This window comes from Theropithecus gelada, chromosome 6, assembly GCF_003255815.1.
Source record: "Theropithecus gelada isolate Dixy chromosome 6, Tgel_1.0, whole genome shotgun sequence".
Lineage (NCBI taxonomy): Eukaryota > Metazoa > Chordata > Mammalia > Primates > Cercopithecidae > Theropithecus > Theropithecus gelada.
The window spans coordinates 16,628,792-16,656,224 of record NC_037673.1 but is presented as its reverse complement, the minus strand read 5'-3'; the positions used below and the strand labels follow the sequence as shown (position 1 = coordinate 16,656,224).

Genomic DNA, 27,433 nt, shown 5'->3' with positions numbered 1-27,433 from the left:
AGGTCGGAGGTGAAAAGGACAGGTTAATTAGCCCAGCCGTCTATGCAAAACTATTTGCGTAGCATTTTCTCCACAGTAATTTTGAGAGAGAGAAAGGACAGACTTTACAACACATAACTGTGGGGAGGGAGGTTTATTATTAAATAGAGATAATAAATAAGTGTTGGAAACTACACACAGCAACTGGAGTTTAGCTTTTATGTGTCTTGGTTGCCAGCAGCTTTTACTACTTCAACAGATCCTCGCAACAATAATTAGAATTCAGGGGAAGCAAGAGGGGGGTGCTTAATCTTGCAAACCCGTTTCTGGTAGCACATCAGCACTGGTCTGGGGCATGGGGACACCTGGTTCTTCCTCTCTCCTGCCCCATGTTCTCCACACTGGCTGCGGCACACATCTGTCTAGTGACAGATTTTAGAATAGCAAACCCTGGGCTGTATCAAGCGCCAAACAAAGGCCAAATGACACAATAAAAGCATCATTTATCTTTCAAAAACTTCTCTGCTACTGCCAAGAGGGAGGACCCACACCTGGGAAAAAACTGTCTTTCTTATATGGATGAAACCTGAATTGTTTCCACGTTGCTTTTTTCTTACCACCCAGGCCACTTTCCATCGGGTTATCAGGATACTCCTAAGAAGGGAAGTCGGAAGTGCCAGATGTTCTGTATCACCTTTAGTTAAAAACTAAGCCTCCTGTTACTAGGGGTCATTCAAGGTCCACTATTCCCTTTGGGAGTTACTTAAGGCACTGTGCGTCTCCACCTGCAACCCCAGGCCTCCTCTCCTGTTGAATTCCCAACAGCAGTTATTGCCCCTGTCCCCAATCCCCACACTAATGGGGGCCCTACAATTTAGGGCAGAGGCCATTTATTACAAAACCCTCTTGAAACTGATCTCTCCACTCCTCCCCTAATTTTGGATGCACAGTTTAAGGGATCTCTTAGCACTTAGCGATTGCTTCTTTGATGTGGCAGATATCACAATTGTAATTAGACCCTCATCAGACTGGGAGCTTCCTGTGGGCAGAAGCTGCATCCACAGAGCTTAGCAATGCTGTATGTACTCAGTAGGTGCTCAGTAAGCCTTTGCATGGACTCTGGGAATATACCCCCTTTGAAGTACAACATACAGTAAAGTACAGAAACCTGCAGTGAATGTACAGATCAATGGATTCCGCATGTGTATACACAGAGGTTTACAATGGCCACCCAGAGGAGCGTTACAGAACATTCCCCCAGAGGCTCTCTTGACCCAGGGAATTTAATTGCCCTCCCTTCCATCCTGTGCAGGCAGGCTGGTTGCCAGTAAAGGGATATGAGATGCCCTGATTCATCCGCAGATAGAACCCTTAGGATGAGGGGGAAGGACCTGTCATTCTAGAGTAAAAGTAAGGCCAGGAAGATTAAAGAAAACAAAAATTTAAAAATGCAAATGGTGAAAAGCATAAACCATGAACTCTTTTCCTCTTTCCCCACACTCACCCAGAAGCACCGGGGCCAAAGAGATGGCATAGGAGGTCTCAGGATCACCTGCCGCCCCACCACTGCCGTGATGCTTGCTTGTGACGTAGAGACCGGAGTGGCTCTGAAATCACTGTCTTCAAAGCAGGCCAAACCTTGCTTGACACGTGCACAGGTCCATTCTTTTGCTTTTCAGCTCCCCGCAGGCGCGGACCAACGTGCACTTCTGAGCCAGATCACCTAGCCACAAGGAGGAAGAGAGACAGACAGAGAGAGAGAGAGAGAAGAGAGAGAGAAAGGAAGCACCTGAGAGAGAGAGAAAGAGATAGAGTCTGAGCCACATCACCTAGCCACAAGGAGGGGGAGAAAGGGGGAGAAGTGGAGAGAGAGAGACACACACAGAGAGAGAAGAGAAAGGAAGCACCTGAGAAAGAGAGAGAGAGTCTGAGCCAGATCACCTAGCCACAAGGAGGGAGAGAGAGAGAGAAGAGAGAGAGAAAGGAAGCACCTGAGAGAGAAAGAGAAAGAAGAGAGAGAAAGGAAGCAGCTTCCCCCAACGCTGCGGCCTGGTGTTTCCTCCTGTGTCAAACGAGAGGGCCCCAGATTGATCCCAAATGCTTTTTCATTTCTCAATCCAACATTTACACCAGCACATTATTCCCAGGGTGCCCAAGACCTCTGCTATGGTTGTGCTGCTGTCCCTGCAAAGGCGCTGGGGATGGCCGAGGTGGGGGATGTTTCCGGGGGCTGAAATACGCTGCCAGGGGAAGGGGCGCCCCGATACCACCCTCAGTGGCTGCTGGTTGGGCGACCGGTGGCCCTGGCTTGAGAAAGTGAAAATGTCCAATCTATTTTGCCTGTAGCCTTGGGTCCCTTTTGGATACGGAACCGAGCAGCGGTCCTCCACTTCGCCCTCCCCCGCCGCTGCAAGGGAAAAGAAGGTCGTTTTCCTCGTGTCCCCGGAGAGGCCCTCGAGGAGCCCGGAGACCCCCGGGGACGCCGCCCAGCCCCGGCGCCCGGCCCCGCCCCTGCGCGAACTCGGCCGCACCCACTTCCCCGGGCGGCGCCCCCTCTGCGGCCTGTGACGTCACAAGGCCCCCAGCCGCCTGCGCCCCGCGGTGCGCGCCCCGCTCCGGGACCTGCCGCCGCCGCCCCGCCCTCGGCGCCCACACCCAGGCGCGCCCGCGCGCGCGCCCGGCCCCGTCCCCGCCTGGAAGCCCAGCTGAAGATGGCGAGCCCGGCGCCCCCGGAGCACGCCGCGGAGGGATGCCCAGCTCCCGCAGCCGAAGAGCAGGCGCCGCCGTCGCCGCCGCCGCCCCAGGCACCCCCCGAAGAGCTGCAGCAGCAGGAGGAGGAAGCGCAGGAGGCTGGGGCGGCGGAGGGCGAGGGGCTGCAGGTGGAGGAGGCCGCGGGCCGGGCGGCTGCCGCGGTAACCTGGCTACTTGGGGAGCCGGTGCTGTGGCTGGGCTGCCGCGCCGACGAGCTGCTGAGCTGGAAGAGGCCGCTGCGGAGCCTGCTCGGCTTCGTCGCTGCCAACCTGCTGTTCTGGTGAGAGCTTGGGCAAGGTGGGGGCGCTCAGGAGGGCAGGTGACCTTGGGGCGCCCGGGGCCCCGGGGACCCAGTGCAGGGGGAGCCCGCGGGACACTGCGGAGAAAGAATTGTCAGCACTGCCCCACTTTCTCGGCCACCGGTCTCGAACAGGTAGACACTCACCGCAACTTTCCTCCGGACGCACGTCCCTATGAGCAGTTGTCGTCCTCCGTGTGCGGATCCAGCCTCAGATGCGAGGTGGTCGGCCGACCCGCAGGCACCTGCACCTACAGGTGTTCCCATCGTACTTGAAAACTTCGCCCCTGCTTTCTAAAACTCTAAGGTCTTGACCTGCTCGCCCAAGCTTGCCGGAGCAAACGTGCTTGAACGTGTCTTGGTTCTTGCGGCCCCAGCAGGCATATCTGGACCAGATTAGGTACACGTTCAAAACGGTGCCGTATTCATCAGTCACCTGAGATGGGCCCCGAATGATTTGTTTTTCCTTCCCCTGAAGGGTTAGGTTTACTGTCTTTATTCCCTGATAAGAAAACGGGAGGCAAACAAGCAGGTGGAGTATGCCCAGCACCCACCCCCGGGTGTGCCTAGTGTGGAAAACAGGTATATTTTTAGGTGAAGTACAGGGAGAATACACGGGAATGCTCAGCTCTTGAGCAACAGGTTTGTCTCTCCAAAAGGCGCTCTTCACCAGGAAGGCCAGGGAAGTGTCTGTCTCCTTCGTTGAAAGTGGCATCCTGTCATCCGTTACCACGCTATTGAGGGCGGAGAAAAGCTTTCTTTGTTTTCTAAGTGTTCTCATAACAAACATGACCCACACGGTGCAGAATAATCAGAGCTCCGGTGACAGATCCTTGTTACAGGACACAGATTTCTGAACCTTAAAGTTGAGAAATAAATTGCACAAAATAGCCTGTCATTTTCTAGGTTAACTTGAGCAAGGTGAATATTTCCTGCAGATCTCTACTCGTCCTGGTGTTTTCTCTTAAAACCAGCTCTGTCTTGTCGGAGGTCCCTGAAAGTGGATTAACTTTGGGTCTCTTAGCTACCTGTGTTTCTAGAGTTTATTCCAAATCTATCTTATTATGGAGTTATGCGAGCACTCAAATGAGAAGGACATATTGTCTTATGCTAGATTGGGCAATAGTCTAATAGTCTTAGGGCTGTGTCTCACTAATGTTTTCAATGTTTTTAACATTTTATTTCTTAATTTTAAATTTTATTTCTTTAAAAATCGAATACAGTCTCATAGTTCAAAAGTTTTAAAGGTACAAAAGGGTAAGCATTTTGAAAATCTCTTTCTCATCCCAGTCCCTGGCCGCCCAATTACCTCACGGAGGCAACCAATGTTACTAGTTTCCTGTGTCTCTTTCCAGATAGTGCACATTTCAGCAAATACACCATATTCTATGCAAATTGTGGAATACCATATGAGCTCTCCCTTTTCCTAGTATTTCTTGGTGATTGCTTCCTTGTTCTTTTTCAGCTGCTTCAGAATTCTATTGTAAGGATGTCTCAAATTACTTAACCTGTCTCCTACTGAGGCAGTAATGTTTCCAAGCTTTTGCTATTTCAGCGTTATAGCTAATGACCCTGTACATGCATAATTTTGCATGTATGCAAGTATTTTAGAGAACTTCCCAGAAGTGGAATTGCTGGGTCAGATGGCATGTGCACTTGTAATTTTGATGGCTATCACCATATTGCATGCAGTTCCTTAGGATTCTAACAATTGATACTCCCACCAGCAATGTGTGTGACTGCCTACTTTGCTGCACCCTTGCCAAGAATATTTTATGAAACTTTTTGATCCTATAAATCTGATAGGTGAAAAAGACTATCCCAAAATGTTTTTATTTTGCAATTCTCTGAGCATTTTATCTTATGTTTAATAACCACTACAGTTACCTTTTATCAGCATTTTTGTTTATAAATAACCTATTTTTTCAAGTAGGCCATTGTTCTTTTCCTTACTGATTTATAGGAGCTGTTTTTATATTAAAGACTTTAGCCTAATTTCCGTAACATGAGTTGCAAACTTTTTTTTCTATGATGTTTTCTTTAATGACACCTATTGAAAATAATGTTGTTGCATAAAATAATTGAAAGGCATAATTGGTAGTATTCAGGGGTGTTTTCTACCAACCATTTTATTTATGACTGATAGAGAGGAAAACATTGGCCAGCCATTCCACCTAGATACAGCCTTCTCCTTATCTGTTTTATTTCATCTCCTGTTTGTGGCATCTGCATTCCATGCATGTATTTTCTTTGACAAAAATGACTGTCCTGTTCTTTAAATTCAGAATTACTTGTTGCTTTTGCATTATAATTCATTGGAATTTATGACCCATTTATTAATGTCATTAAAGTTTTGTTTTTTTTCCCTTTTATTTGTTGCTCTGGGGGTTAAAATGATTTTCAGGGACATTACTTTTTTTAAATAATGTGTGTCTTCTCAACTGATCTTAAATTATATGATACTCTAACCTTCCGTGTCTTGGGAACTCTAAAGCACTGTATTTTCTATGAGAAAAAAAAATCAGTTTTAAAACTATGAGGAACCCAACCAAATCTGTCTTAAGCAATGGGATGTTGTTTTCACTTTAATTGATGTTATCTCAGTTTTGTAGAAATAAACTTTTTAAAGAGATATTTTTGAATGATTTAGCATTCAAAAATAATGACTAATGACTGGCATTAGCGGTGGGTTTTAGGAGTCTGAATTTGACTCAAAAGCTTCAACATTTATTACCTGCCCATTATCTGCAAGATTTTGGGCAAAAATTATGACACAGCTGTAACCAATGGGTATAACTCAAAGTTGCATGAATTAAGTGAGGTGGAAGATTCAGGAAAGGATAATTCGTTTTGATGCGGTTTTTGGGAACAGTGGTATTGTGGATGGAAGAGATTGTGGGGTTCTTGATAAGAAGATCATGCTTGAACCAGACCTCAGTGGACAGGAATGATCTGGGAGATCTAGTACATGATCAAGAGCATTCTAACCCTGAGGAATACAATGAACACAATAGCATCTTGAAGGTGTACCTAATGTTTCAACCACCACACAGTGTGCAGATGCAATGGCAGCATGGGTTGGTAGAAAACGTGGTGGGAGATAAGGTTGGCTAGGTGCTTTGTGGGGTCAGTAGTTGTCTCAGATGCTGTGTTGTATGTTTGGATTTGTTTTTTCCATAGGCAACAGGGACCAAAACAATACTTTGTAGAAGTGTCCACAAATAATTTAATGGATAAGTTTATTGCGGTTCATTTATTTATTATAAATTGTGATACCATATAACAATGAAAATACAGCTTTAGCAACAACAGGGATGAATTTTACAAATGTAATTTTGGTCAAAAGATGCACAAAATAATATATGCTGAATGATTCAATTAAGTTTTAAATGGTGCAGAAACTGAACAGGATTGGTCAGGGATACACACATAGGAGATAAAACTACAAAGAAAATAAAAGACATTCTTGAATCAGATACATACAGGCAGACACACACATATGCATTCATATCTATGATATATTTTATGAAAAATACTAAAATATGAAAAAATGCTAAAAAACGATATTCATTGAGAACTCAGAGGGGTTTGGTAAAATAGAGGCCACATAGAGTGCCTGTCTCAAAAAGCAGGGTTTCCACAACTGAAATAGATTGGGCAACAGTCACATAGTTTTGTGGCGATGAGGGGCCTCAGATGATAATATCTCACTCATTTCACCAATGAAGAGCATGTTTTTAGAATTTTTTCCTTCATTTAAAATTTTATTTATTTAAAAATTAACTAACGTAGCCTTACAGTTCAGATGTTTAAATGTTCAGAAGGGTAAACATTTTGATGTCTTCCCACGCCTGTCCCTGTCTACGCAGTTTCCTCTCAGAAGCAACTGATGTTATACTTGTAAGCACATCCTGAAATAGAATGAGCCCAATGTAATAGAAAATGTTGGGTTTTTTTTTTTGTTTTTTACAATATCAACTTTTTGTGGTTTACCACCAATAAAATGCACATACTGTAAGTATACAGTCATATGTACTATATATGCTATATATGCCTGTGTAACCGCACTAGCAGTCGAGAGCTAGAATATTTCATCACCCTTAAAGGCTTCTTTGCATCCCTCTTCTGTCAGCACCCACCCTTGGGGGCTGATCTGTTTTTGTCACTGTTGACTAGGTTGGACTTCCCTAAAGCTTGCTTTGTGTTATTGTGTTATTTAGGGTAATGTCTTTTTTTTTTTTTTTTTTTTCCTGAGATGGAGTCTCGCTCTGTCGCCCAGACTGGAGTACAGTGGTGTGATCTCGGCTCACTGCAACCTCCACCTCCTGGGTTCTACCGATTCTCCTGCCTCAGCCTCCCGAGTAGCTGGGACTACAGGCACCCACCACCACGCCTGGCTAATATTAGTATTTTTAGTGGTGATGGGGTTTCACCATGTTGGCCAGGCTGGTCACGAACTCCTGACCTCAGGTGATCCGCCTGCCTCGGCCTCCTGAAGTGTGTGATGTCTCTTGTGTCTGGCTTTGCTTACTCAGCGTAGTTTTGTGATGATGTACCACACTTTGTTTATCCGTTTGCTAGTTGATGTTCTCTCAGGTAGTTTTCATGTTTGACTATTATGAATAAAGCTATTGGAAAGCATCAGGTAGAAATCTTTGTGTGAAGTGTCTGTTTTTGGTGAGGAATGTGGTAAATCCTGATGGTTGCCTTGGATAGGCACAGAATGGAGTAAAAGGTCTGTCTCCTAAGTCTTGCTGACTGTCGTATTGAAATTTAGTGGCTTATGATGCAGCTCCTCTTTTAGGCATGTTACCTCTGCAGCCTAGAAAGCGTCTGTGATGTGATTTGGGTTTGAACCCATGGTTGGAGACCATGGCATTTAGAAAAGTCCATGCGTAGGCCTTTTTCCTTAGTGCCTGTGGCATTGCATGACGATGGCATTACCTTCTATTGGTATAAATACTAAAACTGTAAGAAAGTGATTTGCCTGAGGTGACCACACAGGGGCACCCCTGGCAGGAGACCTGGGGCACTCTGACTTTTCAGGCGTCTCAGGCTGGGCACCAGGCAGTCCTGAATGCCAGCAGGACCTCCCAAGAGTTCTTAGAGCACTGTCTATCAAATTGTTTTGGAAGGTTGCAGGGTTCAACCTCCCACTTGATGTCAAGCGCCCCTTCTCTGCCAGCATGAATGGGGTGCCCCAGCTTGTGATAGAGCCATGGCTCTCAAAGTGAGGTCCTGGTCCAGCAGCATCCACATACGAGTGTCACCTGGAGATGCAAAATCATGGGCCTCCTCCACACTCACTGAACAGGAATGTCTGCAGGTGGGCCCAAGCATCTGGGTTTTCTCCAGCTCTCCAGGTGATTTGATACATGTTCCAGTTTGAGAACCTCTATGTTTGAGCACGTTCTGGAATTGGGAGCTATCTTCTCCATAAGGCAGCATTTCCATTGCTGGGCGGCACTCACTGGTGTTTTCCTTACATGAAGGCCATTGCTTGATTGTCTCGCAGCTGCCCAGGATGTAGGCCCCTCCCCAGGACTGCCCTTTGTCTGTTTCCAAATCCATTCTCTCCTTGATTCCCACTGAGTCTTCTTCTTCCCCGGCTGAGAAATCCTGGGCGCCTCCACTCACCACTGTCCTGTCTGCTTTGCAGATCCTTCTGGCCGGGCTTCAGTTCATCTGTATTCTGCCTGGAATGCAGCATTCCTGAGGTGGCCTGACCACTGTGTACTCTCTCCCTTCCTCCTGGATGGCGTCGTTCTAGCCTCAGAGCCTGAGATAGAATTTCTTTACCACAGTTGACAATAACTCCCTTTTACAGATGCTACTATTGCTGGTTGTTAGACTCTTAAAAATAAGTAAATATATATCATCTAGCGCTTTGTCAAAGTATGGCTATATGTATAGTTATATATAGTTAACAGTTTGTCAAACTTTACTGAAGTTATTATAAAGGGTGTTCACATGTAGCATCGTATTTACACCTTGCAGGAACCCAGTGAGGTGTGTGTTGTTCCCATTTTACACAGGAGGAAACGAGAGGCCCAGAGAAGTTAACTGAACACCAAAGCTGACGTTGACCTGTTCTGTTTAATAGAATGTTTGCAGTGATGGACATAGTCTGCCTTTGCACCACCTGTTATGGTAGCTTCTTGTGGCTGTTGAGCATGTGAAATGTGGCTAGTGGGACTTGGAATGCCGTTTGACTTTTATTTAAGTGTAAGTTTAAATAGCCACACATGGCTAGTAGCTGCTGTGTTGGCACAGTCTTAGATAAGGGCTGATGCTGGGTAATGAAGCAGCGTCCATTTTCCCTAAATTCAATGATTTTTCTACTCCATCTCTCTAAAGAACAATAGGAGACTATTAGGGCTTACTTTTTTCAGTATTACAGAGTTACACTTAATGATTTCAGCACAGAGTGAAAAAAATTATATTGGGAGAGGGTTGCTTCTGCATGAATGGGAAGGATCTTTTTAGACTGTCAGCCAGCCTGCTCCAAGTTCCTTGCCTTATCTGTGTTCTGTCTGAGTAGTGGGGACCTGTGAATGAGTGTCTGCTCCCTGCCCAGTGTGGTCAAGGGGGTGTACCTGGGCCCAGGGGGTATACCGGAAACCCAGTGCCTGAACTTAGCCTACGCACTGGTTTAGGAGACACAGCTGATTTGGTGAATTGATTGAGAGAGTATGTCACAGTTCTAAATTGCACGTCACGGTCTCCAGGGCTTTACAGTTCGGGACAAAGTGGGGATGGGGGAGGTTTGGAATAGCTGATGAAAGTCTCATGAGATTTATTGTATAAAGCTAGAAGAAAAGGTGTACTTTTAAAAGTGAGGTTAATGGTGAGGGATTTCCATGTAGGACAAACTCAGGAAGAAGTGGGAGATGAGCACTGGATGTTATCCGGATGGAGAGACTCTCCTGACTCACACCGAGGGTCTGTTTTGGGGACAGAGAATTCATCTTGGGTTGCCGGATCCACATGAGGTCTGAAACATTGTAGATGTTAAAAAAGATTTGGTGAAATAAGCTGGACTAGAGGATATTCTCCTATGATGAATAAGGTGGGGCTATTTAAAGACTGAGAGTGGGCTGGGCACGGTGGCTCACAATTGTAATCTCAGCACTTTGGGAGGCTGAGGCAGGCAGATCACCTGAGGTCAGGAGTTCAAGACCAGCCTGGCCAACAGGGTGAAACCCCATCTCTATTAAAAATATAAAAATTAGCCAGGCATGGTAGCATGCGCCTGTAATCCCAGTTACTTGGAAGGCTGAGGCAGGAGAATCACTTGAAGCCAGGAGTTAGAGGTTGCAGTGAGTTGAGATCATGCCACCACACTCCAGCCTCGGTGACAAAGTGAGACTCTGTCTCACAAAAAAAAAAAAAAAAAAAAAAAAAGGATAAATAATAAAAACAGTGAGAGTGGAGTGGACAGGGAGGTTTATGTACTTGCTAAGGGGAATACCCAGAGGCGAGGCTGCAGATTGAAAGGGTGGGGCCAGGTTTTGAAGAGGTTACTATTGCACTATGCTAAGGAATTTGGATGACATCAAATAAGCAATACCCATCTATTACCTTAATATGAATACCATCATATTCCTCCCTTTCTTTCAGGACCTCCATTAAAATACACAACAAGTATTTCTTTTTTCTTTCTTTCTTTTTTAAAAATTGAGACAGAGTGTTGCTCTGGCTTCCAGGCTGGAGTGCAATGGCGTGATCTTGTCTCACTGCAACCTCTGCCTCCTGGGTTCAAGTGATTCTCCTGCTTCAGCCTCCTGAGTAGCTGAGATTACAGGCCCCTGCCACCACACCCAGCTAATTTTTGTATTTTTAGTAGAGACAGGGTTTTACCATGTTGGCCAGGATGATCTTGAACTCCTGACCTCAGGTGATCTGCCCGTTTCGGCCAGCCGAGCCACCATGCCTGGCCAAAATATGCAACAAATATTTCTTGAGGGTGTGCTATATGCTGACACTGTTGTCGGTGCAAGGGATTTAACTGGACAAACAGATAAGATCCCTGTTCTCCCAGAGCTTGTATTCTAGTGGTGAAAGTGGTAGAAAAAAGACAATAAACAAATGTACAAAATGCCAGAAGGAGCTGGATGTTATGAAGAAAACTAAAGCAAGGACAAGGGCTAGAGAGGGACAGAAGTGACTGCTTTGTTGAGTGGTCATCATTGGCCTTTCAGGAAAGGACCTTGAGCAGACACCTGAGGAGCGAGTCAGGGAATGATCCAAACACTCTGGAGGGGAGTGTTTCAGGCACAGGGAATGGCACACACAGAAGCCCTGGGATGGGAGTGGCCTTGGGGTGTTTGCAGGGCGGCAAGGAGGCCATTGTGGCTGGGGCTGGGTGAGCAAGCGGGAGGCAGTGATTGCTCAGCCTGGAACTTCATGCTACAGCTGTGCCAGAGGTTACTTGTCAGCTTTCTGCCAGCCTCTCTGGAGGAATTAGGGGAGCAAGAGCCTGGGGCCAGGCACCAGCTAGGATACCATTGCAGGAGCACGTGGTGGTGCAGAGAGGCTGAGCCAAGGTAGTGGGGGTGGGGAAGAGGAGATGGATTTGGGTAACTCTGGAGATAAAATCAGGAGGACAGAATGATTTGGTGGGTAGGGGGAGGGAAAGGCTATGGGCTAGATGCGGAGTGCCTGATAGTGACCTTAACCAATGTAAGGGTGGCTGAGGTTGTGGCAGGCTGGGGTTGCCCAGGTTTGGCGATGTTGCATCGGACGTGCCTGTAGCTCACCAGGTGAATTACCCACGTGTCACTACACTGTTAGACACAGACTGACGCTCAGAGTGCAGGTTGAGTTTGAAGTATGGAGTTGTATGTGTTGGAGTTTAGTCATTGCAGCCTTGGGAACATGTGAAATTTCCTGGGGAAAGCTGGGGGAGAGTGTTGGGGAGATTGAATTACCACAGTGGGTGACCAGAAAGAGCACCTTGGGAAGGAGAGTGGCAGCAGAGGGGAGTCCCAGGAGAGGGTTGTTCTGGAGCAGCCAGTGTGGCAATCATGAATGTCATCTAGTACTTGATTTGTAGTTGCTCCTTCCTGGCCTCAGCTGTAGCAGTTTCTATAGGGGCCTGGTGGTCTCCAATCACACCCGAAGGGGAGGACACTCTTCCTTTCTCCGTGGCACTACCTCCTCGCTGCAGCATTGTGACTCAGTGGAGGACACAGCTATCCACTCTGTTTCTGGGCCTCTCTGTGATTTGGTTCTCAGGCTGGCTCCCGACTCGGCCAACAGGAATTCAAGTAGTTTAGGAAATCTTTTCTCTCTGCCATGATCTGAATATTTGTGTCCCCTTACATTTCATATGTTGAGACCTTCTCCCCAGTGCCTTAGTTTTAAGGCGTGGAGGCTTTAGGAGGCTATTAGGTCATGAAGGGGGAGTCCTCATGAGTGGGATTAGTGCCCTTATAAAAGGGGTCAGAGGTAGCTTGTTCACTCCTTCCACCATGTGAGGACGCAGCAAGAAGGTGCCATCTGCAAAGCAGAGAGTGAGCCCTCACCAGATGCCAAAAATGCTGGTGCCTTGATCTTGAACTTCCCAGCCCCTAGAATTGTAAGACATGAGTTTATGTTATATATAAGCCACCTAGTTAATAATATTTTTGCTACAGCAACCCAAGTGGACTAAGCACCCTCTCTCTATTGCTTGGCCTTCACCCCGATGAGATACCTTAGTTTGAATGTCAGAAGCTACATTTCACCAGTGTTTCTATTTTCATTCCCTTTGTAGAGTCTTAACATCCTATTCCCTCCCATTCTTATTCCATTCTCTAGATGCCTGGAGATGCCTGGGTAGGTATTCCAAAGGACACTAGAATTTGTGGGGAAAGGGACAATGGAGAGGCAAGGTCAATTGTAGGGTGGGGGAATGTGACAGCATGAAGCTCTGGGGAGGACCGAAGGGGCTGGGTGAGAAGGACACCTTTTCTGGGGAAAGATGGCTATACCTTTTGGGTATACACCCGAGATTAATTCTCTGTCCCCAAAACAGACCCTCAGTGTGAGTTGGGAGAGTCTCTCCATCCTGACAACATCCAGTGCTCATCTCCCATTTCTTCCTGAGTTTGTAGTCCAAGTGGCAAGGAGTCACATGTGTTGTCTGATTTCTCTCTGAAGGAGGGTTGTAATCCACTGCAGTTGAGGAGGTTAAGGCAGGACAAGGCACCTGCAGAGACTGGCTGTAAGCTTTAGTGGGGAAGCACAAATGACTGGGGGAAAATGCTAGATTACTCTTGTTTTGCTTTGTTTTGTTTAATTTATGTTTGGCTATTTCTTCAGTGCAGACATTTTATATCAGGCTCCTGTATCTTCATCTTTGTCCTCATTGACCATTTTTTTCCAAGGTGCCTTTTTAATGGAGTACTACTAATTTTAGTATTGTAGTCACCGCTATACTGTGTTAGTTTAACAATAAATATCTTACGAGAAATTTCCCATTTGCTAAAGATAAAATGAGTCCAAGATATCCATGTGCAATTTCGAACGTACTTTTAGAAGCATGCAGCTGTGAAGTATTTTCAAATGTTTTGCCAGATGATTCAGTGTAGTGCTCTTTGTTTGCTGCTGATTCCAGTTTTTGGAAAGATTTTTGTCTCAGGGATGAAGAAGGCAACACCTAAGTGAAAACACATTGGGTGAGGTGTGGCCATCTCCATGCTCCTGATGGTAATCCCAGATTGGGAGAAAGAGCCACCGCGGGAGGCTGGCCTCCCATCTCTTCCCAGACACTCACTAGACCTTTCACCTGAAAGGTGAACTCAGATGACAGAGGGAGCTCTCCTGAGTTGTGGCCACGTGGACTTTCTGGGTTTCTAGATAAACCATTGTGGCTATTGTGTAATGAGCCATTCTTCTTTTGACAATTTTGTGGCACACTTTCTGTGGCCTTGCATAATTTCCTGGATTCCTGCAGTGATCCTTGATAACAGCAGTGACCATTTATGGGGCTCCTGCTTTGCTAGGCACTTGGTGGAGTTTCCTTATTTAATGATCACACCACACCGCAAGGTATCATTGCCCCATTTGGCAGAGGGGATATTGGGGCTCAAGGGATTTAAGTCACTTGTCCCAAGGTGATGGTATTTGGCAGAATGGGGATTCCTATCAGGTTTCTGCTCCCCACCCCGCCCCAATAAACTGGACTGCAAGGGAGGCTGCAGGGTACAATCAAAGCGTAATTCAATATGACTTCTTCCCTCTGCTTCTAGAAGACAGAGTTAATTTCCTTCTCAGATCAAACCATCAGCTTTCACTCACAGAGCTTGCTATCTCCATTGGCTTTATGGAAAAAGGTTAAATTATTTTTCCAAGTAAAATTTCGGCACCAACCGTGGCTTCATCCCTTTAGAGCGTTCCACCCTGCCACCTTTGTTTTCCATTTTAGGCATTGATTACCAAAGCAGGGTGTGTATTTCTCTGAGTTGTCAAGTGGCCCAATCTCATCATATTTCAGTTCCCTTTTGTATGTGCTCTTTTGACCTGGGGTCAGGGGGCGAGTGGCACTTTCCCTACAGGTAAGATGTCGTGTGGGCTCTGGCCTGTTCTTAGCTGATTGCATTGCTTTGTGGTGTAGAGTGCTGCATGAAATATGCGATGTGGGATGCGAGCCCAGGTGAATCTAGAGTTTGGGGTACCAACATGTTGTGCTGAAGGAGCTCTACTGCCACTCCGAGGGTGGGGCTGGGCTGGGGGACTGGGGGGCATGGCGCCATTATAGAGGGAGCACAGGAGAGCCCACACCCACCCGTGCCTCTTCTCGCCTACTCTGCAATGCTGCGTGCTCTGTGGGTAGCCCCTGTCCTACCAGGACTGTGACCCCATGCATCTCTGTTTCCTGCTCTGTCCCTTCCCTGTCATTAGGCCCCCTGTCGCCTCCTCAGTGAGATTATCTCCAGCCTAGACTCCATCTAGGTCTTGCTTGTTAATTTCAGTTTCAGATCTGCAAATATTCTTCAGAGAATTTGGTGTCACTTGAAGGTATTTTGTTAATTTTTCTCTGTGTTTGTTTTTCTAATTCTTAAAGCCTTGTTAAAACTCTGTTAAGTATCCCTTAGGTCAAAGAAAAAAATTAAAGCTGCAATTACATACTATATAGTAAATGATGTAGAGAATACTGTGTATGAAGATCAATCTCTCCCTCACACACACATACATCTTTAATGTCAATTAATTCCACTGGGTTTTTAATTAAAATGCAGCAATTTCTTACGCTATCTCAGCCTACTTTCCAGACCTGTTTCTAGGAATGACTGTTGTTTATTATGCTCTTGACTCTGTATAGACTTTTCTAAGTAAAAATCTTTTTTTTTTTTTTTTTGAGACAGAGTTTCTTTCTTTGTTGCCTAGGCTGGAGTGCAACGGCACAATCTCGGCTCACTGCAACCTCCTCCTCCCGGGTTCAAGCAATTTTCCTGCCTCAGCCTCCTGAGTAGCTGGGATTATAGGATATGCCACCACACCCGGATAATTTTGTATTTTTTAGTAGAGACGGGGTTTCTACATGTTGGTCAGGCTGTTCTCGAACTCCCGACCTAGGTGATTCACCCGCCTCGGCCTCCCAAAGTGCTGGGATTACAGGTGTGAGCCACCACGTCCAGCCTCTAAGTAAAATTCTTAAAATGCTGGTTTTTGATTCAGCAATCTAAGACATTAATTTTCTCCTGACACCCTGATTCACATACACTCTTCTCATCCCCCTTCCCTTGTAATGATATCACAAGTTTTGGTTGAAGCATTATGACTATGTAGTATTGTTCATATGTGAGCTAAGTAGAGTATCATGTTTACATTTCCTTTCTTGTTCAACATTATTTTGCCGTTACTCTCAGAATTCTCAGCCTCACGGTTCCCAGTGATGAATTGGGAAGAGTCCCAGAGTTCCCAGGAACGCAGCCTCTTAGTTCTTCTCAGTTCCCTTCCTTCTGTTCTGGTCTCCTCTGATGCCCCACTGGGCTTGCTGTCCACTTAGGACACACCCATCATCATTGTTCTCTTTCTCTCCTCTGATGGAGACCCTGATACTGGACCCTCGCTTAAAACAGGAGGTCAGGTCAAAGTCAACATCCTGAATGGGGAGGCCCCCATTTCTTCTTCTTGAGAATATTCATGAGAGTGTAAGGTTTTCTTCACATTTTTCCCGAGTTCTTGATTTCTGTTTGTTTCTCCTCCGTTCCTGAAGCCTTCCTTGGTGCACTCCTCTATATGGGGAGAGCACATTCTCTAGCTTTGAGAGAGTACAGAGGAAATACATGTTTTGAGAACTTGTATGGGAAAACGTCTTTATCCTACCCTTGCTGTGGATTTCTCGTCTGGCTTGTTTTAGAGTTCTGGGTTGGGAAGAATTGCTCTTAGAAATTGGAAGCATTGCCTCCTTGTCTCCTCACTTGCTTCCGGTGTTGCACTTGAGCTGACAAAAGGCCTGCCAATGCCTGATCTCTTATAGATGACCTGGTTTTTCTCCCTGGAAGGTTCTGGGGTTTTCTCTTGATTATTGATATTTGATATTTCAGACTGATAGGCCTCTGTTGACCTTTTTTTCATTTATTGTTCTTGGTTTTATGAACAGTCTCAACTGGAAACTTACGTCTTTCAGTTTTGGAAAATTTTCTTAAAGTCTTTTAAAAATAATTTCCTGGCCAGGTACGGTGGTTCATGCCTATAATCCCAGCACTTTGGGAGGCTGAGGCGGGTGGATCACTTGAGGTCAGGAGTTCAAGACCAGCCTGGCTAACGTGGTGAAACCCTGCCTCTACTAAAAATACAAAAATTAGCCGGGCATGGTGGTGCATGCCTGTAATCCCAGCTACTTGGGAGGCTGAGAGAGGAGAATCGCTTGAACCCGGGAGGCGGAGCTTGCAGTGAGCCGAGATCACGCCATTGCACTCCAGCCTGGGTGACACAGCAAGACTCCATCTCAAAAAAAAGAAAAATGAAAAAAAAAAAAAAAAAAAAAATACTCCTCCTTTTTGTCTCTTCTTTTTTTATATTTTGTTTCTAAAGACAGGGTCTCGCTGTGACACCCAGGCTGGAGTGCAGTGAGGAGATCATATCTTAAGCGATCCTCCCACATCAGCCTCCCGAGTAGCTGGGACCACAGGTATACACTACCATGCCTGGCTACGTTTTTAAAATTTTTGTTGAGATGGGATCTTGCTGTGTTGACCAGGCTGGTCTCTAACTCCCGGCCTCAAGCAATCCTCTGGCCTCCGCCTCCTGACGTGAGCCACCACGCCCAGCCTGTTTTCTCTTTTTTTTTCTCTGGAGAGCTTACTGGTCAAACATCGGACTTCTTAGATTGCTCCTGATTTTCTCAGTTTTTCTGTTTTCATCTCGGTCTTCTGTTCTGCTTTCAGGAAGCTTCCTGTATCTTTTGCATTCTACTGATTTAAAATTTCTGGTCTCGTTTTTAGTTCCAAGACATTTTCCTCATCTTTGATTTTTTTCCTTTTAGATGCACTTATTTTGATTCTTAGCTTTTTGATTCTTAGATTTTTCTCCTCCTTAATAAAAAGGAGAAGATAGTGTATTCGAGGTTTTCTTGTGTGTGTTCCGAGCTCCTTATTTCTCTGTGTTTTGTCTCTGTTAGGTGTTCTAAGGGGTCCTCAGATTTCTTGTTCCTGTTTCACAGTAAAGGGCTCCAAGGCTTAGCACAGTGTGCTGGGCTGAGGAGTGGCCACTTCACAGCGTTCACTGTGGGTCATCAGCATGCTGACCTCTCCTGTGGGGGCGGGGCAGGGAGGGGAAGCCTGACGCCAAGTGTTCTGGGAGCTGTGCCAGGGAGATGGTGAACACGTGGGGGTCCCCATCAGAATGTGCCTGGCGTCAGCTCCCTGTTCTCAGCGTGGTTCCTCTGTTCTGCTGTCTTCTGTCCTGTTCCCCCCGGCGTCTGAAGCCCTTCCACTTTAATTTTTTCAGAGAACAACCTCCTACTTCTGTCGGGGTGGAGGAGGGGTCCTCTCTCCTGACCTTGCTGGGTGGGTAAAGATCTGAAGTTCTAACTGTTCATCATACAGATTTGTAGGCTGGGCACAGTGGCTCACGCCTGTAATCCCAGCACTCTGGGAGGCCAAGGTGGGTGGATCACCTGAGGTCAGGAGTTCAGGACCAGCCTGGCCAACATGGCGAAACCCCGTCTCTACTAAAAACACAAAAATTAGCCGGGTGTGGTGGTGTGCACCTGTCCCAGCTGCACGGGAGGCTGAGGCAGGAGAATTGCTTGAACATGGGAGGTGGAGGTTGCAGTGAGCGGAGGTCATGCTACTGCACGCCAGCCTGGGTGACATCTTCACAGCTGTCCTGGCCCCTGTCCTCCTAGTACATTCTACTCCCAAGCTCTCCTGGGACCTGCAGCTCAGGGGAATGTGCTTTTGGGGGCCATCCCCTTGCACCCTTGCAGTTCCCAGCGCTCTTCCTGCTGCTCGCTCAGTTTTCACCCTGGAGCTTGCTTTCCATCTTCTAGACGTTTGCTGATATCCCCACCGTTGTCTCCTTTCCTGCTTTCTTTTAGCCTCCTGCATGCATATCTTTGTCAGTATTTTTACTTTTTATTCTGGCGGGGTTTGGGGAGGAAGAGGAGAAAGATATGCATGTTCAGTGTGCTATGCCTGACCATAGGGCTGGCCTCCCACCTGAATGCTGCCTCCAGCAGGGCAGAGAGCAGTCTGTTGCTTCAGCCATGTATCCCAGCACCGTGGCATATGGTAGGTGCTCAGTAATCGAATGGGTAAAACTTCAGTGACACCCTCTGCTTTTTCATCCACTTCCTCATGATTCCCATACTTTTGGGAAAGGTGGCCAAGTTCCCTGCTCACCTCCCTTGAGAAGAAGAATTTCTGCTCTTTTCCCATTTCTTTTCCAAAATACTGTGTGGTTGTGATAATTCCTATCCAATCCAAGTGCAGCACTTTGTAGATTTTAAATTAAAAATTGGCATGATGATAATTTATTACTGAGTAGTAATACATGTCTAGATTTTGAAAAGTTTACTAAGTAGACTATTAGTGAATGCAGTATATTTAGTTCTAGCTAGTCTCACTAAAGCATGAGAATGGCATTTTATTACAGCATTTCTTTTCATTTGTAAAAACTTTATTTATTTTTTCTTTTTTATTGAGACAGGGTGCTGCTCTGTTGCCCAGGCCGGAGTGCAGTGATGTGATCTTGGCTCACTGCAACCTCCACTTCTGGGCCCAAGCAGTCCTCCCACCTCAGCCTCCTGAGTAGCTGGGACTACAGGTCTGTGCCACCACACTCAGCTAATTTTTTACATTTTTTGTAGAGATGGGGACCCACTCTGGGGTCTCACTCAACTCCTGATTGAGCCAGCCTGGGTAACATAGTGATCCTCGCACCTCTCAAGTGATCCTCCCACCTCAGCTTCCCAAAGTGCTGGGATTGTGAGCATGAGCCACTGTACCCAGCCTGTAAAATTTAAACAAATAGAGCATGATTTGTGAATGAAAGGCCCCCAGTATCAAACTCTAAATCCTAGGTGTCTTCAGCCTACCTTGATCTGACATTGAACTTTAACTGTAGTGGGCCTCAAAGGACTTGGTGGGGTCTGTCACTTACAAAGGATGGTTATAAAGGATGGTTAAAGATGGTTCTTAGTGTTTAACAGTCTCTTGGGAGAGATGACATGGAAAGCAGCAACTAGTTCGATATGACAAATATGAGTAACAGGTACCCAGGCCGCTGCCACTGTGGGAAGGAACAGAAGTCCTCCGAATCTGGTGACTGCAAGGAGGTCACGCTTTTGTGAGTTGTGAATGCTAAGTAGAAGTGGTTTGGGTGAATCAACATGAGTAGAGACTTCCAGGCTGAAGGAGTCACGAAGGCTCCAAGGGTGACAGTGAATAACATGGCTCTGGTTTGTTTCATTAGCAAATGCTCACTGGGAACATGGTAGGTAGAATCACTGTGCTAGACACTGGGGATACGGTGTCTTCTTCCCTCAAGGAGCTCACAATCTGGGGAGGAAACTCAGGTCAGAGATCCTTTCCAACACATTCTCATCAGTGCCATGCTAGCGGTGTGTAGGAGGGGCAGCCATGGTGGTTGGTAGTCAGGAAAGACCTAGAAGTAGTGACATTTTAGCTGGACCTAAAGAGTCAGTAGGTGTTGGCCAGGTTGCCGGGGTGTACAGGGGAAGGATTTGTTCCCAGCCAAGGGAGCAGCGTGTGTGAAAGTCCAGAGGGAGGAGTGTGGACTGCCAACAAGGTGCAGGGAGTTCCGTGTGGTCGGGAGGTGGGGACATGGAAGGGGAGGGGTGAGGCAGGGCGGGAGGTAGGTAGGGCACAGTGAAGAGCCTGGCACTGGAGTGGAGGGGTTTGGATTTCATCCTGACGCAGTCAGAAGCAGGGGCTGCCCAGGCCCCTCCAGTGTAGTTCCTTACCCCTGGGGCAAGGGAGTCGTGCCAGTGGTCACAGGAGGTGAGGCTGGAAAGGAGGCAAGTCCAGATCCTCAAGGGCTTGGGCACTAGTTCCAGGACTGGGACCTCTTTGAGGCCTGGAGAACCGATGGGCCATTATAAACAACCCCTGGCCCTGATGGATTGATTCTTTGTAGAAAGCACTTGAGGCGCAGTGAGGAGGGGCGGGTGGGAGACATGTTGGAGGCTGAGACTGGGGCAGCAAGGGGAAGTCTGTTTTCTGTAGGAACCCACTGCTGGGGTCACCCTTGTGGATGGGGGAGGTCCGAGGGCAGTGCAGATTGGAAGTGCCCTTCTCCCCAGGAGGGTTCTGGAAGGGTGGCTGACTTCAGGCTGAGTGTGGGGCCTGGCCCAGCTCAGAATGCCATCCTGAGAGAGACTCCCGGGCTCCCCATGGGTACTCAGTCCAGTAAAGAAAGGCAATGTGCTTTTTGTGGCACCAAGATTTAGGGGTTATTAAGATTTATGATGCTTTTGGCTTTAATGACGAAGGTACAGAATAAGGATAATGTTACAATTCAGAACTAATGAGTGTGGAGCACTTACCCCGTGCCAGATATTTTAGGCCGTTCACCTGTAGTGTCTCTTACTCCATATACATAGCAACTGTTTGAGGAGGTAGGTGTCATTACTAATATTCACAATGACACTGAGGCACAGAGAAGTCAAATGACTTACCAGGGGCACACAGCCACACTCATGTGTGGTTGCAACTGTTTTATACCCGGGCGGCCTGATTATAGTTTATCCTCTCCTTGCTGGGTTATTTTGCCCATTAAATACATTTGCCAGCCTACTTGTTCAGGATTCTTTCCATGTCCTTTGGCGTAGATGCATTTCTCTGTGGTCTGACAAATGTCAGTAGTCTCACTATTGACTGATGACTTCTAGTACATAGGCAAACAGAGAATCAGCCGGACTCCTGTGCTATTATTTCTCATGCTTTAGATCTTCAGGGCAAGCTGAAAGCATTTCTTTTTGCCTTTTGTACTTCCAAAGCCCAACATCTGCTTGTGTATAGAAGCTGCGTATGATTTTTGTGGTCCATTCTCTAGGTGGACAATTGTCTAGGTGTGACACAGGGCTTCTTTGTCACACGTCTCCAGGCACTCACACAGAAAACAGTGTGAGTGGCATTCCCTGGAGTTGCAGTGAGGTTACCTGACTGGATGTTGTGAGTTTTGCCCTGAAGGGTGCGGTCAGGCCAGGTAATTGGCCCGGCTTTGTGGGAACTGCCGGATCCTAGAATAGGCTGTGCTTTAACTGAGTGAAAAGAGAATTCATACTTTGGTCTCAGCAGGACAACTTTCAAAACAAATATTCTAGCCTGTGATTGACCAGCATGCATCAAGTTGAGAGCGTCACTGCTGCTTACATTTTAGGTTTGGCTTCGAGTGTAATGCTTAATGCTACATGGGTGCCAGTTTCCCCTTGTCAGCTTCCAAAAAGCCACTCTGGCAGTTTTTGCATGTGTTTTGCCAGTCTGCGTAGCACTGAAAGAAACGTGCCTCTGGAGTAGCAGATTTCAGCAAAAGAATCATATCGAAATCATATAGGACCCAGAGCTGCCCAGTTCTTCGAAGCCGCTCATCTGTTTTCAATATTTCAGTCACATCATGGAACATAATTATTTCTATGATCAACTTGCACCAGCTCTGACCTAGTAAACCATATCATTTGTTTAGTTGGCAGCTAAAACCTTTCAAAAGAAGGCATCCATATGATGAAATGAAAGGAGAGGAAATCTTTGCTCCAGTTTAACCACCTCGTGTTACAGATGAAGAAAACTAAGTCCCAAGGTCCCTCAGCTGGTGACATCATGACCCATATCAGAGTCTCCTGACCCCTTTTTTAAACCACATGCGCTAAGTGTTGAGACAGTGAACCTGATGAAACTTAGGAAGGCAAAATAATAATGTTCCCAAGTGTCAGAATCACTAATTATATTTTGCAGGTCGGTGTGGGAACTTTACTGTGTTGGCCCAACCATGTCTTTGGGGGTCTTTTGAGGGTCTGGAGTATTGACAGATCTCCTCCTGATCTTCCAGAACCCTGAAAAGCTCTTAGCTGTGAGATTCAGGCCCTTGTCTCAGACTTCACATCTCTTCCTGCCCTGCTGACAAATGAGCCAGAGTTTGCTAAAAGTCACTTTGATATAAGGAGGCAGTCGAGGGCTTCCTCTTGCTCTTAGTAGTAATACCTTGTGTTTGAGCACATCTACTTGAAACAGGTGTTTAATATTCAGCTAATGGTAGTGCAGCCTTCTTTGAAATGATGAGAGTAACTCCTTCCAGAAAACTTTTCATAGGAGGAATTTTTGGCAGTTGAAAATGCATTTACTATTCAAAGGAAGCATTTTTTTTGTATGCTCGTAACTAACAAGTTATTACTTGTGTCTGCTAAAACAACGCCAAGACTTGTTAAAATGGACATGGTCACTTTAATACGGTAGTTAAATTAGTAATCGTAACACAACTTAGCAACTTTTTTGGTTAATAAAATCTCTCTAAAAGAGCTGTTGACCTCTTTTAATTAAGCTCTTCTGTAGCTATTAAACGTAATACAGGGTGTCTACAAACAAAACATACATGCACTCGGTGCTTAAAAAAAGATCTTCCTTATGGAATAAAAGCAAAATATAAAAACAAGGCCCTTTGAAGACGTCTATTAGAACAGCAAGGTTTAGGGGGCCTGGTGTACAAGACTGCACATGACCGCCACCCTGACGGCAATGTCACCATGAGTCAGGAGATGGCTTCATGGTTTCTGGTCTGGGGCTCAGTTGCTCATGAGTTGCATAAGATCCAAATACCATCTTTGCACATGGAGAAAATGGCTCCTAAGCTGAAGGAAGGGTATTATATGAAACTCTCCTGCAACTGAGCTCCCGTAACCTGGATGGGTATATCTTGGGGTATTCACTGCAGTCTGAAAACCTTAGTTCATCTCTTTCTTCATTGTTTTAGGAATGAATGTATGTCTTCCTGGCATACCTTCTGAATTTAACTTCCAAATACCTCCTGGATAAATTGAAAACAACACCTTGCATCATTATGTCATCTATAACATCAGAAATCTTTAGTGAGAGACTTTTAGCCAGTTTGTGATGGTAGTCTATGAAAAATGCTTTGTGGTTTTTTGTTTTTATTTTTGTTTTTTTTGGGTTGGAGTCTTGCTCTGTTGCCCAGGCTGGAGTACAATGGCACGATCTTGGCTCACTGCAGTCTCTGCCTCCCGGGTTCAAACGATTTTCCTGCCTCAGCCTCCCGAATATCTGGGACTACAGACGTGCGCCACCACACCCAGCTAGTTTTTATATTTTTAGTAGAGATGGGATTTCACCATGTTGGCGAGGCTGGTCTTGATCCCCTGAGTTCAGGTGATCCACCCGCCTCAGCCTCTCAAAGTGCACGGATTATAGATGTGAGCCACTACGCCCAACTGAAAAATGCTATGTTAAGCATTTAACTTTTTTTCTTATAAAAGTTATCTACGTATTTAAATATATTTAACAGTGACATTTCACGTTTGGCTCATTTTCATTCAGTCACATTTAAAAACCGAGTACACTGAGAACTTGTAGCTTTCGTTTATCAAAATGAAAGTTGGGCATCATGAGAAATTTTGATTCTTAATCGTATCACTGAATATAGCCAAAGGGTTCAGCACACTTACACACTGATGCGCTGTATGACTGAGAAATTCTGTGTACGTGCCGGCTTTCGTCCCTGATGGTGCCCATCAAATCTCTGCTGTGTGTGGGTTTTGCCTGGTACAGACAGGTTATATCTTAAGATCGTGAGACTGTGATCCAACACGTTTGCTGTGGGCTTGTGACGTTGAAAAACAATGGCTGTTGGCCAAAGAACCAATCATGGGCTACCATCCCCAGAATGTCACTGATGATCTTTGGCTTTTTGTTGGAATTACCAGATGTCTAGAAAGAAGGCCAGACATTTGTATTTGGATTTGGTGTGGCTTTCACAGTAAACACGGCTGCTTAGATTTGAGGGAGGTGCATCTGCTGTAGCTCCTCTGGTGATGGGGACACATGAGTCAGCAGGGCACCGTTCTCTTTGACCTGAGTCACGCCATTGCAACATGACTTTAGTATGGGGCAAATTAGGAGAGCCAGATTTACTTCTGTTGGTTATCAGAGGCCAGGTCTTCTGAATGAGAAGAAATAAGATCTGTCTAAGCGGATATCCAAGGGTCATTCATGTTATCTGATGCTTACCAAAGGGTCTTTCATAAAAATAGTATAGACATTTTAATGTTCCCCATAGTTTTTTCCCCCCACAATTTGGCAAGCTGTCATTATTATAATGTGCTTTAAGGAATTCATGATTAATGATTATATTGATTACATGCATGGTTAATTAATTACATTAATTGAATCATTCAACAAATATCGAATGAGCAGCAGCAAACAAAGAAGTATTTATTGAGTGCCTGTGACTGGCCATGCAGAGACCTAGTGCCTGGGCGACATTGGCGAACAGGAGAGATGGGTCCCTTTCCTCGCAGAGCTTGTAGTTTGAGGTAGTGAAGGACAGACTGATGGGAAACAAATGGCCAAGCAAACCAACATACAAGTGGGAATCAGAAGGCTGCTCTGAAAGGAAAACGCATCACTTTGGGGGGAGCAGTGGGGTGACCTAATTTGACAGCAGGCTGCTAAGGAGACTGGGTGGAGTTTTCCTTGCTGAGTGTGACCACTGGGCATGGGATGGTGAGTCAGGGGTTCACTGTTGTGCCTTTGCCAAGCTTTAGGAAGCAAACGCCTTTTGTCAAAGAATCCACATTTCCTTTTCTCTTTTTTTTTGAAAATCTTTTAAGTTCAGGTTTGTTACATAGGTAAACTCACGTCAAAGTTTGGGCTTTGTTGTACAGATTATTTCATCACCCAGGTACTGAGCCTTGTACTCAATAGTTATTTTTTCTGCTCTTCTCTTTCCTCCCACCGTCCACCCTCCAATAGGCCCCATTGTCTGTTGTTCCCCTCTTTGTGTCCATGTGTTTTCATTGTTTAGCTCCCACTTATAAGTGAGAACATGTGGTATTTGGTTTTTTGTTCCTGCGTTAGTTTGCCAAGGATAATGGCCTCTAGCTCCATCCATGTTCCCATACAGGACATGATTTTTTTTTTTTTTAATGGCTGCATAGTATCCTAGGGTGTATATGTACCACATTTTCTTTATCCAGACTATCGATGAGCATTTAGATTGATTCTGTGTCTTTGCTATTGTGAGTGCTGCTGCAGTGGACATACTCGTGCATGCACCTTTATGATAGAATGATTTATATTCCTTTTGGTATATATTCAGTAATGAGATTGCTGAGTTGAATGGTAGTACTGTATTTAGCTCTTTGAGGAATTGCCATACTGCTTTCCACAGTGATTGAACTAATTTACACTCCCACCAACAACATGCAAGTGTTCCCTTTTCTCTACAACCTTGCCAGCATCTGTTATTTTTGACTTTTTTAATAATAGCCATTCTGACTGGTGTAAGATGCTATCTCATGGTGGTTTTGATTTGCCTTTCTCTCATGATCAGTAATACCGAGCTTTTTTTCATATGCTTCTTGCCGCATGTATGTCTTCTTTTGAAAACTGTCTGTTCTTGTCCTTTGCCCACTTTTTAATGGGAAGAACCCATGTTTTTATTTGTCAAAATGGTTCATTCTTTTTTGGTACAGTGGATTTGAAGTCTGATGTAGTTGAATTGATTGGGATTATTTTTAAAAGACTTGCTCGACTGAGGGCATTTCTTTGTTATTATTTTTACCTCTGTATTCACTTCTCATCTGATTGAAATATAAGCTTAGGATTGTGTTGTAGACTCTATTCTAGTCCAGATTCACAGTGCTGATTATGAACCGGTGTCATGTGGTTGAAGTGAGGCATTTTCTTTTATTTTTATTTATTTTATTTATTTATTTTTATTTATTTATTTATTTTTGAGATGGAGTCTTGCTCTGTCACCCAGGCTGGAGTGCAGTGGCCGGATCTCAGCTCACTGCAAGCTCCGCCTCCCGGGTTTACGCCATTCTCCTGCCTCAGCCTCCCGAGTAGCTGGGACTACAGGCACCCGCCACCTCGCCCGGCTAGTTTTTTGTATTTTTTAGTAGAGATGGGGTTTCACCGTGTTAGCCAGGATGGTCTCGATCTCCTGACCTCGTGATCCGCCCGCCTCGGCCTCCCAAAGTGCTGGGATTACAGGCTTGAGCCACCGCGCCCGGCTGAGGCATTTTCTTTTATTGTTGGTGTTTTATGTCAAATGTTACAAACACAGACGCTGCGGCACTCCTTTGGAGAGCTTGCTGAGGAGCTGCCACCTTCCCTTATTATCTGTTCTTTTATTCTTGTTCCCTGCATTGTTTTTCATGGGCTTTGTCTTTCTTGTTTGGAGAGTAAATATGGTGCTGGAAGTCACAGGTGGAATTATCAGGAGAGACAGATGTTTTCCACTGGACTTGGTTAGGGCCTGTGCTAAGGGAGGGCTTCGTCCCCCTTGTTTAATTAGAGAAAGTTGTTAGGGTTGTTCGCACCCCTGTGTACTGCTCATGTGTGTGCACAAAGGGAGTAGGGAACCGGAACCGTGGACCTGCTGGGTAAAGGGAGCACCTTTTAGCAAAGCCATGTGAATTGGTAAATGGCATGGGAGGGGATGGTAACACTTCTCATCACCTTTTCTCCTGTTCCTCCTATTATAGCTCCTTTTTGGCAAACAGGGAAAAGCATTAGAAACAAACATCCCCAGCCACTCACTTTTAACAAATTAGGGTGGTACTGCTGTTCAAGTCCTCATTCTGGCCCTCGGGCTCTCAGAGTCAGCATGGGGTGATTACCTGTGACATTCGCTTATTTTATAGGCTTGCTATGTTTTAGTGATTGATTCTTTCCATATTAAGAAGATGTGGAACGTTTCACTGTGTTAGTTTGT

General features: G+C 45.7%; 1 protein-coding gene across 1 annotated transcript in view; it reads left to right on the top strand.

Annotated features, from left to right (window-relative positions):
- The first annotated feature begins 2,572 nt into the window (after positions 1-2,572).
- Positions 2,573-27,433, top strand: part of RETREG1 (reticulophagy regulator 1) — a 153,010-nt gene continuing 128,149 nt past the window's right edge. Inside the window, exon 1 of the mRNA XM_025388724.1 lies at positions 2,573-3,010. Within this exon, the coding sequence (XP_025244509.1) occupies positions 2,691-3,010 (320 nt within the window). The 5' untranslated portion in view covers positions 2,573-2,690. The remainder of the gene's footprint in view (positions 3,011-27,433) is intronic.